At 39.7% G+C, this 12319-nt stretch overlaps 1 protein-coding gene across 9 annotated transcripts in view; it reads right to left on the reverse strand.

Annotated features, from left to right (window-relative positions):
- TTC3 (tetratricopeptide repeat domain 3) overlaps window positions 1-12319 on the reverse strand; it is a 161991-nt gene that overhangs the window by 92730 nt on the left and 56942 nt on the right. For all 9 annotated transcript variants that reach the window (XM_030577844.1, XM_030577826.1, XM_030577810.1 and 6 more), the window contains 2 exons: window positions 12042-12165; window positions 5544-5601 (listed from right to left, as the gene is read on the reverse strand). In XM_030577844.1, coding sequence (XP_030433704.1) covers window positions 5544-5601; window positions 12042-12165 — 182 coding nt within the window. The remainder of the gene's footprint in view (window positions 1-5543; window positions 5602-12041; window positions 12166-12319) is intronic.

Consider the following 12319-nt stretch of genomic DNA (forward strand, 5'->3'; position numbering starts at 1 on the left):
GTTCAAATATTTACTGAGTGTGACACTTACAAATAATAATGCACAAGAGTTTCCTCATACTTGTAGCCTTTGGGAAACTAGCAAGTGAGAGCCTGTCTGAAAATCAGTGTTTTATGTATATCCTTATTTTAGCATTTTAATGTACAGATTAAATTCTCTTTTCATTATTATACTGGAGTCTTCTTTTAAGAAACTGATATTGCATTCAAACATTAAAAAAACATAACCAAAACCCCATTAAAACAGTTTTTGTACCTTTGTCCTGCTAATTGCCCAATTAGTTTGTAATGACCCATCTTCTTCTAATGTTTAAAAAGCATATATAGAAAAGAACACCACAATATTAAGTGCAACACAAACTTAAGTCCAAAAACGGAAAAAAACATTCCAATTGGTATGATTCTATTTTATCTTCAGTGCATTTCATATTTAAAATATAAAAGACAACAATTAAAAGGAAAACAACTTGCTCCGTTGTATAATATATGCCTCCCCCCCTTCCACTGATCATCCAGATCAACCACTGCCTAACAGAGTATTAATACTTACTTATTATCTCAATTTGTTTTTAAAATACAAAACTATAAAAAAACCTCTGCTGAAGTTTATTTAACATATCCATAGGGAACGTATTCAAATGTAATTGAAAAAGCACTTACCCCTGAAACACTTTAAAGCTTTACCAGAAGTAACACTAACTCTGACAGGAAGTGTCATTAGGAATGAACAAAAATATACTACAGAAAGACAAACACACTCAAAAAAATACATGTAAACAACACTGAAAAGAAAAGATGCCAAACGCAAATTACAAAGAAATGGAGGCACAAGGGTCCTATATAAAATCTCCCACAAGCCACAGCTCTTCACTGAACAAAGAACCCGGAAAAGAACACTCAGTCCCTCTACCCACCTAAAATCTGTAACTAGACAGGCACAGCGTAACTCCTCCTGCCAAATCAAGGCCAAGCTAAATACTTCCTCCAAAATCAGTATTAATACAAAGAATATCTTGTACTACAGACACTTACAAGGAAAAAACAAAACAAAACCCTTAAAAACTCTAAAGAGCACAGAATGAAAAGCTAGGCACATTTTCTAAGAAATTCATATTAAGGAACAGCAATTCACAGCCCTATTATCTGCTTAGCCTTAGTATGTTCTCTTTCCTCCAAACACTCAATCCTTCACTAGACCCCATTATTTCTTCTGCAACATCTCTAAAATGGGTTAACTTTTTCTCTCAACAGCACCCAGGTTCATGCCTTAGGCCTCTCTTGACTCAGCTATTACAAAAGTCTCCTTAGCCTTCTTGATACTCAGATTTTGCCCCTCCAGACTACCCAAATACAGCTGTCAATATTAATTTTCCTCCTGACCATGATTTTGCCCATCCATAGATCTCTTTACTGCCTTATAGGATCTTTCTGCATTAAGTCCTTGCAATACTTCACAATTCTATGCCAGCTAACATCTCTTCCCTCTAATCCTACTTCATCACATCTCTTCACTACTCCCAAACTTGTCCAGACTTGTCCCTTTCTACCTTTTCCGGCTTCAAGGACAGTGTTATATCGAGGTAGAGGTGTACTTGGCCAATAAAGCCTGGTAGTTAGCCACCCGAAACTGCAGAGAGGCAGATGAGTACACTTTCCTGCTGAACAAGGATAAGTATTTTCCATCCTGCTCAGATGGAGTGGACCTAGATTGGTATTGACGGCCCCTAGAATTAACTGAGTCCACTATAATAGAGTTCGGAGGCAGGTGAGAAAACAGGAACTCTGTGCCCTTTGCCAGCATAGTACTTTTTGCCCACCCACTAACACATTGGCAGGATGGAGGCTGGGGTCTGCCATACGATTCTGGCAGAGTATGGAAGCACCTCATTCACAGGGAGAGCACTCTGGCAGAGGTGAAGTATGTAGAATATCTACCTGTCTGTGGTAGTGTTCAGTCACCTCGTGTAGTTGAATTTGTAGGGCTTCTGCAACCACCTGGACCAATCCTGAAATGACTTGAAGTCATCCACCTTGGATAGTGGAGGAGGCATCACTGCCTCATCAGGCAAGGAGAACAATATACAGGCTTGAAGAGTGCCCTCTCCTTCTGTCTGAAAGGTCGACTTCCTCCATTAGTTGTATGGGAGGTTCTGTGGTCCTTGATGCTACTGGTGAAAGAGTATCACACTGGGAGCCCTGGAGGTTTTCTGTCTCTGGGCTGGTCCCAGTATGGCCACTGGGGGTAGCTGGCTGGCAGCTGATACCAAGGATGCCCATACCATGGAGACTGAGGGGCTAGCAGGCGGTATACCTGTTGTACATGCTGGAGTTGAGACCCGTATGGCGGGTATGAGGAGCGTTGGGAAACCAGGTCCTCTGCTCACTCTTCGACACCTCTGAGTAGAAGGGCAGTGCACAGCACAGAGAGGCCATCAATTCCAACGCCCTGGGGGAGCTCGGTACCGGGGCTATGGTGCTGAGTATAGATAAGTCCAGTATATCAGATACGGAGACACCAGATGCGCACCAGAATTCTGTCGGTGAAAAGAGCATTGGTGCCAGTAGCTGTCGTTGCTGATTGGCTTGTACTGACCGAGACAGCAACGTGGGCCTGACCAAATGGTCCACCCATGCCATGTGCACCAGTGTTGGTGCCGTTGACAAGATGATGTGGCCTGCCACAGGGTGGATTTTTTATGGTTTTCACACCCTCTCGATAATGGAGCTTCCTTGCCGATGCCTATTGGGTCTTTGGGCTGACCGACTTGCTCTGTCAGCTCAGTACCTTCTGAGCCCTGAGTAGTTGGTCTACTCAGCTTTGGTGCCGATAGTACAAGTGATATGGATGGAGCTGGGGAACATTTCTAGCTCAATCTGGGTTCACTGCGGGAACTCAGACCTTTTCTTAAAGGTCTTGAGTGAGTGGCTTGTCTCCTTGGAATCACCTGCCTTTGACATAAAAGGTTGCAGTCAGTTGAAGGGCCGACTCCATGAGCAGGAATTTAAGCTTCAATTCTCAGTTCTTCTTGGACTTGGGTTTTAGCTGCTGGCATAAACCACACTTTGTGGTTTGTGCTGTTCCCCCAAGCAGCGAATGCACTTCAAGTGTCCCTCTGTTTCCAGGAGGAACACCCTGCAGGTCAGACTCTTCTTGAAGCCTAGAGAGCCAGGCATAACCTTGTCCAGGAGGTCCCAGGACTGGTGGGAAGCAAACTCTTGCTTCTTTTCTTTTTCTTCTCTTTTTCTTTTTGTCTTTTTTTTTTTTTTGGCAGGGCAACTGAAAAACCAAAAGTACTTAAAGAAAAAAAAGCTTCAAATGAAGCTAAATTTGCAAACCCACGGAGCGTTAATGATCCGTGAACGGACTGGTTGAGAAGGAACTGAGAGGGAAATGCCTGTGCATGCTGGCTAGCCTCATAGCGGGCGAGGAACTGCGCACACCTATAACGGAGCACACATAGAGACACTACTTAAAGAAGCAGCACGTATTTAACTTTTGCATGGTCAGGCTAGAGGGCTCAGTGCCTTGCAGGAACAAGCCCTCATATTGTAAACACACACACTTCACTCAGCAATCAGGAATGTTTGCAATTCTGTATAACAGTTTTAAACAAGAACAAGCTCTGATTGCCAAGAGCCACTCTCTTGCCTCCTCAACCACTTACAACTGTTACCAGGAAATATCAACATTGTTAACTACATTTAGGAAAAGCAGATTCTTTTTGAAGAGGACAATTACATAACTCTTAAAATCTCCATCTTTGGCACAGAAACAGAAGCCCCACCCCGACATGCCCCTGAGATGGGGATGATCCTCTAGAAAGAAATTTTTTTGTTTGTTTGTGCAAGAAACTCAAGTTGTTATTCAAAAACTTATGGAATCTATAAGGAATGGATAGTGACTGCTAGTCTGTATGGGGTCAGTACTAGAGAGCTATGTGCTCTCTGCACACTGAATCCCTTGATTGTTTAGCTTCTAATTTACTCCAAATGGAAGCCAGATAATTATAAGATGAAACATTTCTGGACCTCAAAATAGCCAGCTACTGACAGTTATGTGAACATCCTCTATTCCTCAATTTCTCTACTTTTTCCTCTACCTATATGCAGTGTCTTTATTCTGAGATTACTCTTCATTTAGTAACCTGCCTCATTCCAATATACAGAAGAAAAAAAAAAGTTTAGTTGAGCTATGCCTCAGTGTTTATGTGGAAAGTAAGTATAAAACACTGAATTGCATCATACCTTTTTATATTGTCTAAACTCAAAAACAACTAAGGGTTTGGGGGGTGGGGGGGAGGGACATGGAAACCGCTACAACTTAGAGTGCTTTTTCTCCCCAATTACAATTTTTTTTTTTAATTATGTTGGGCTTTGATTTTGGTATTGATTAGTAAACTATGTATCTTGAAATCATTATGTATCTTAAAGTTATACATGCACACTAAGAAAAATGGTGCATTCTAATCTTGCACCAAACATAACAGCTGTACTGGGTCAGACCAAAGGCCCATCTAGCCCAATATCCTGTTTTACAGCAGAGGTCAACGCCAGGTTTTTCAGAGCAGTGGTTCTCAACCAGGGTAAACATACCCGCAGGGGTATGCAGAGGTCTTCCAGAGGGTACGTCAACTCATCTAGATATTTCCTAGTTTTACAACAGGCTACAGAAAAAGCACTACTGAAGTCAGAAGAGTAAAATTTCATACAGACAATGACTTCTTTATATTGCTCTATATACTACACTGAAATGTGAGTACAGTATTTATATTCCAATTGATGTATTTTATAATTATATGGTAAAAAATGAGAAAGTAAGCAATTTTTCGGTAATTGTTTGCTGTGACACTTTTGTATTCTTATGACTGATTTTGTAAGCAAGTACACTTCTAGCCCGATATAACACGACCCGATATAATACAAATTCGGATATAATGCGGTAAAGCAGTGCTCGGGGAGGAGGGAGGGACTGCGCACTCCAGTGGATCAAAGCAAGTTTGATATAACGTGGTTTCACCTATAACGCAGTAAGATTTTTTGCCTCCGGAAGACAGCGTTATATCGAGGTAGAGGTGTAGGTTTTAAGTGAGGTGAAACCTGGGAGTACACAAGACAAATCAGACTCCTGAAAGAGGTACAGTAGTCTGGAAAGATTGAGAACCACTGTTTCAGAAGAAATGACCAGAACAGGTAATCACCAAGTGATCCATCTCCTGTCCAAAGGGATAGTCTAAAGATGTGACTCATTTACGTTCGTCTGTTTAGTTCCACTTTCAATTCCAAATGCATACTGATGAGTAAGATTTAATTAACAATGGATGAATAAAACAGGAAGGAGACAGCTGGATAAGAAGAGCAGTATGACAATTAATGGGAGAAAACATAAGACAAATGACAGTTTACTGAGATTTAGGTATATAGTATTTTGAAATCTGTTTGAGTGGCACAGTTACTTAAAGGGGGTGGGGAGAGAGAAGAAACACACGCCCTAATTAAATTTCCATTACTTTTAGAGCTAACTCCGGCAATTAAAAATTAACTCACCTGATGGAAGCACTGAAGACCAGTCTTTACTTTTTGCACTTATAGCATCAGTAGACACCTAACAACAAATAAACAAACTAGATTTTTCACAGAAAACATGTTAGATAAATATTAAGTTTCAATGACATATTAGAACGATGTTTATGCTACAGATAATTAAATATTATCTGAAGAAATAAAATATTAAAAATAGGTTATGGTATCAACAGTTAAAAGCACTAAAATAGGGACAAATTTATTTAAAAAAAAAGTAAAATTAAGAGATCAAATGTGGTGAGTAAAAGTAACTCACTTATGTTCTCATTCATTATAAATATGTTAGAGTAGGGGTGGCCAATCTGCACCTGAGAAGGAGCCAGAATTTGCCAATCTACATTGCCAAAGAGCCACAGTATTGTGTCAGCAGCTCCCCATCAACTCCCCTGCCCTGCCATCCATCCATCCAACGGATCAGCACCTCCCCTCCCTCCCTGTGCCTCAGGCAGGATGCAGGTCGGGGGAGTAAGGAGAAGAGTGAGGGTGTGGCAGGCTCGGGGAAGGGGACGGGAAGCAGCAGGGCCTTGTGGAAAGGGGAGAAGTGGGGACAGGACCAGTGGCAGAGACAGGGGTTGAACAGTGAGCACTGGAAAGTTGGTGCCTATAGCTCCAGCCCCAGAGTCAGTGCCTATGGAAGGAGCCGCATATTAACTTCTGAAGAGCTACATGCGGCTCTGGAGTCACATGTTGGCCACCCCTGCATTAGAGTATAGATAGCTAACGAAGGCATCAGTCCTACGAGCTGTTCTATGTGGGAACAAACCCACTAATGTCCATGGGGCCTCACATATCTATGCAGTCAATCCATACGGAAGCGTTTGCAGGGTCAGGACCTAAATATTTGTTCCAATATCATAACCCTCTATCCACCTCTTCCACTCTACCACTGAGCCAGCCTCAAAGCCCTGTTCATCTGTTTCTCCCACAACTTTCTTGGTCACTTCATCTAAATACTATTTCTTCCATTACAAGTGAAAAAAATACCAATTTTGGTTTTTTTAATTAAAAAGCTCGATGGACAGATCATTGTGTGCACATTGCATAAGCAGCACAGTTGCATTACTGCACTACTGCAACCTTTGTCCTCTTTCTCATCTCTCCCTAACATTTGTCACTCCCACTTGCTGTGTCACATCTAAAATTTAGACTGCAGTCTCTTTAAGTTACCAGCTGGGACTTGCCTCTGTCAATGAAACACGCAGAATACTTACGGGCAATCTAAAACAATAGCACAACACAAGCTTCTACCTTACATAGTTTGCTTTATTAGTATTGTATTTCAGCTAAATGTCCACATGAGCTACATCCAATCACAATGTATTGGGAAGAAGATATTTAGTCAGATTCTAATTTTATCACCAATTTGGCAGGTTTCACACCACCCTACTTTTGGTAGCTCAGATCTTCAAGGCTGTCTCTAAAATTCAAGACTTTTCGCAGTGCCACAGGTATAGAAGTCATGATTGCATATTAATATTGACAAGAATTCAAAAATATAAAAAACTTTATAAAAGTATTTTTGCTTGCTATGGGCAAACACTCCCCAAATCAAAACAATGAAAACAAGGAAAGCAAGGGTAAAGCCATACACCTATTCACATCACCTTCTCATACATACACATCCTCTCTGAAACCCCACACTATCCCTACTGTAAGCAAATAAAAAATTATCAAAGTCCCCAAGTGACATCCAGACAATCATAACTCTGCTTCATGAGAGATGGCAATGATTCTGTGGAATGATTCTCTTTCCTAGTTTATGTGATTTTGTTTTGGGAGCCATTTGCCTTTGGAACCTTAGTCATTTTTAAGATATTTGTTGTTGTTGTAATAATGAATGTTTACTACATTTTGTTGCTATTAGTAAGGTGTGTTCTGTTTGTAGTATAATTGTTCACTGTTTGCTAGGAATGGGGAAGCACAAAAATTTAGAGTGATATTGTTCGCATGTGGCATGTCAGAGGTAAGGTTGTGTAGGTATTACCTTGGCTGGTAAGTGTTAATTTGCTTGGGGAAGGGTTGTTAAAAATGATTAGGTTGCTAAAAGCAAACACCCAAACTTAAAAGCACACAAAGAAAACAGTAAAATGTTAAATAAAATGCTAATAGTTAAATTTCCCTGTTTTTTTTTTTAAATGAAAACTGAAGATACTGTTAAGATGTAGAGACCAATCAAAGTTAAATTGTCCACAAGGGGTCATTCTGCTCCCCCTTTCATACCTTTAATCTCCTCACTGAAAGTTTAGACTAGTGCAGCTGTCAGAACAGCACGGCTGTGCTCCTCAGTCTCTAATGTATCAGCTCCCCCACATTTTTCTGCTCACTCCAAGGCTTCTGTGATATTTAAGAGGGGGAAGGCAAATGGGGAAACTGACCACCAAGAGGTTGAGCATCCCAGCTCCTAGATGCACTGCTCTGGCAGCAACCCTAGACATCTACGGGTTTTCAGTATGACAACCCTCAGGTCAACTCTCATAGTGGGGAGGGTGAGGATGAGGGGAAAGACAGACTGGGGGTTAAATTTGTGGAGAGTAGATGAGACAAAGGGAACATAAAAGGGGGAGCCTAGATCGTCCCTTCAATTTCTTCAGTTACACTATTGCTCAGTAACCACAGTGTTTAAGAAACTTTGACTGGATTCTACAATGCACCTTATTCTACGGAGAAATTTCCAACTCTGCACATTAAACCAATATTGACCCCTTATCTTCTAAGGGGAACAGTAGGTTTTCAAAAAGCCTATCCAGCAAGCAAATAAATGTGTGCTGTTCACCTTCTACACTCGTGCTTTTTTCCCTTCCCTGATAGCCTTTACATTATACAAGTTGAAGACTTTTCTGCTTCAAACAGAGTCATGCTGTATTTTATATTCTTTCACACCTAAACCAGGAGGGCTATTTTTCAAACAACAGTGTTTTCAGGAATACACGTGGTACTGTTCTATGCTTATTTAATATTAATGAGTGACCTCTTTGTTCTCATATTATGGAACAGAGTGAAGACTGTATTCCTCATGATTCTGAACTCAGCCAGACTTCTCCCCCTCATAACTCTTTTCTTTTCCAATATTTGTCTTCAGTCAAATTTAACTTCTCTTTGAAGAAAAAAAATTAGCAGCTCAAATGGAATTTTACTACATAAGAAAAAATACCATGCCCTATGAAAATTTTAATATGCTTTTTATATTTTTTTAGAAATTAGTCACCTGAATTGAAAGTTCAAATTAGGCTTGACTTGTACATTGTCCTCAAATGAGAACGGCCAAGTTTGAAAATGCTCTTTCAATGTATAGTAATTTGAATCTCTTAGCACATATAGTGCATTGACAAGTGTTCCCCCCCCAATGTGCACTCATTTCTCTCCCATTTTTTCTTTTAAAATATTATAGTTTAATTTTAAATTTACATTAATCCAGTGTTATAACTGAGCTTCTGTATACACAACTCAGATAATCAATTATAGTTCATAAAGGAACTGAAATGTTGCCACCCCAGTGCCCCACACACACATGCAAGATGCTCACTACAAACTCCCCCAAAATATTATGTATGCATGATAAGGCCAAATATTTGCACTTGCATATAGTTAGCTGTAGTTTAAATAAAACAATTAGAGGACAGTTTAAAATATTATCCACCTACATTTTGCATGGATACAACTATACAATTTGCTAAGACATACCAAGTCTTTGAACAGTAGCTTAAAGAATATTTAAAAGTTTGTCACAGTCAGTTTATTGCAACACTGATTATCTGAAATAAGATAGTCTCTCTCTCCCATATCAAGCAACGAAAACTCCTCTTTTATACTAGTTCTTGAAATTCACACCATTTTCTAGGACATCGAGTTTCAAAAGGTACTTGTTTCCTTTCTGTATTATTATGTATTATTGAAATTCAATTTCAAATTCATATTAATTTTACTATCTAAACTACATTAGAATATTACTCCTTTTTAATTCAGTAGTATAGAAAGTATTTATCGGTTTAAAGGACACAATGTATACTGACCTATTTTACAAAGATGTTCCTAGCTCAACAACAGGTGGCACGTTTTCACAAGAGGCAGTGTACCCACAAATACATAAGAACTGAAGCTTTCAAGTCCTCCTTTTATCCTGTGCATCATACTTCCTCTTTTCAATAAGAGCATTCCAATCAATTCATTGCTCAATCTTACTTTCTATTTTGCTACTCTTTGCTCTTCTGATACGGTTTCACTTCTCAGTAAATGACTCAGCCTTGTTTCCAGCCAGATTCGTTTTCACTTTGCTAGGCAGAATTTCTTCCACGTTTACATAGTAGGCCAATGTATTTTTACACTGCTGTTAGATCCACATTGTGAATCATGATGTCTTCATTAGTATGCAGCATAATTAACCTGCTAATTTCTAGTAATTGATAATGTTGAAGGGAGTCAGAAAGAGGCAGAAAAGCTGAATTTGAAAGGAAAGAATGCCTTCAGAGAGTAAAAGCTTTTTGTTCAGTTTCATTAAGTTTGAGCATACAGCTTTAATCCGGTCCTAGCGAGAGCTGAGCAAATAAGGCCTTGTTTATCCCAGGCCTTGTAGCCAGTGGTGTATTTCCAACAGTTTAAACACACTTCACACTAGTGTAATATGATTTGTACCAACCAAGAGTACCCCTGTTGCAAGACAGGATAAACTGAACCTTTACAATTCCCATCTACACTAGAGGTTTGTACTGGAACAACTACACTGCCATGTTTTTTCCCACTGAAGTATACCGGGCCTAAATTCTTAACACAGAGATTTACTCTGCAACCATCATTACTTATTTCTATATGTTACTAAGGTATTGCTTTCTAGGGAATTTACAACACACTTGCCAGTGGTTTACATCTGAAGTTAGTACTAGGTGTCCTGTTACAAATTGTTTTCAGTCTTTCCTATCTATTCTCTAAAAATTATCTAATATCTGGTCTTGCTGCTCAGGTACAAACAGTGTTGTTTCCAGCGATGTGAACCGGAATTTCCCACCTGAGCTTCATTGCAAATCGGTCTTGGTATTTGGTGTTTTACTAAACTCTCCAGCTCCTGGAATCACATTAAAGCATGAGTACCTCAGGTTTCATATTAAAAAGTATCTGGTGTGAAATCCTGCTAAGATACTCACTGATTTCAACTGGACCAGGATGTTTACCCATAGCTTTTATGGTTGCGGAAAAGAGTTTAAAAATGTAACCTGAATGCACACTGAAAACTCAGAAACAGGACAACAAATCAAAACTACTTTTTTGAATGCTTGAGGTTGGAAATACTGCATTTTTGTTCACTAAGCACATAATGACTGGACAAACTCCTGGGGCTGAAGGTTGGACTGTGCCAGGAGGCAAGTAGGGATGGCTTTCTGGCCACTGAGGCAGTGTCAGTTTGGATTCTTTCTTCCAATGAGCCCCAAACAATCCCTGTCTACTCCAGTTGGGAGTCTCTTCTCTTCCCCAGCACCAAACTCCACCCCTATCCAATCAATTTCCAACCATTCCTTCAAATCAGGAAAGAAGGACAAGGCTATATACACAGTTTGCATCAGGGAGAAATCTGCACTGAACTCAGCTTCATGATGCAGCAGGCCAGATGAGCTGAATAAAGGTGCTAGCCCTTCAGGAGGGCATATGGCAGTGGTTCCCAAACTGGGGTTCGTGAACCCCTGGGGGTTCACAAAATGTTACAGGGAGTTCTCTGTAAAAAAATTTCCTAATGGCAGACAGAGCTATCCCTAGGGACCCCGGGCAGCATGGGGCCAGCAGCCCGCAGCCCCTGGACTTCCAAGAGCTAAGCAGATCAAAGCAAGCATATCTATCACCCTTAGGAGATTTAAACTTCAAGACTCCTTATAAGAAACAGAAAAGGAGGTGAATATTTTTTGCTGTTTTTTAAATTAAATAGGCAGCTAGTGTTGTTTTTAAAATTATTATGAAGAACAAGTTTAGATACTCCTTGATGAAACATACGAGCCTTATTCAAAGTGATACAAGCTATGAAAGTGAGATTCTTGGAAGAATGTTGCTGTTTTCATAATGTAATAAAAATACTGTAATGATAAATAATAATTAATAACAGTGTGTAATAAGCATGTCATAAAACAAATTTTATATTTCCAATATCACTGCTTTTATAATTTATACTCAGGTAAAGGAGAAAATCCCTGGAAATATTCATTTTTAAGAGGGGGTTTGCAAGACTTGACGTGCTAGTGAAAGGGGTTCACAGGCTGTTAAAGTTTGGGAACCACTGGCATATGGTCACCTAATACTCAAAGCTGGGATAGTGAGTAGGGAGCCATGTTTTGTCAGCTCCAGTTTATCAAAGCTTCTGAGACAGTTTCTAAAGACTCAGTAATACAAACTGTGTCTTTCAAGAAAGTCCACAATTTTTATAAAGCACATGCTATTGACAGTAATTTCTAATCAGTAACAGTACAATGTAAAGATTAAAGTTACCTTGATATGATGTTTTTGATGACCGCTGTGGTCTTTAGAGTCTGCTTGGATTTTCCTCCTTTCTTTGTCCATTTCTTTTGATTCTTGAGAAGTGAATAAATCAGACCGTGAAGAACCACATTCTCTAAGGAAAATAAAATGATGTTTTCGGTGCTGGTAAGTCATATAGGCAATACTTAAGACTATAGACTGTATATGCATTGCAAAAAATCCCCATAGATAGATGAATCACAGATAGCTTAGACATATTTAAAGAGGTGGCCATGTAACCAAGCTAC

This window comes from Gopherus evgoodei, chromosome 1 (assembly GCF_007399415.2).
Source record: "Gopherus evgoodei ecotype Sinaloan lineage chromosome 1, rGopEvg1_v1.p, whole genome shotgun sequence".
NCBI classification, from domain to species: Eukaryota; Metazoa; Chordata; order Testudines; family Testudinidae; genus Gopherus; species Gopherus evgoodei.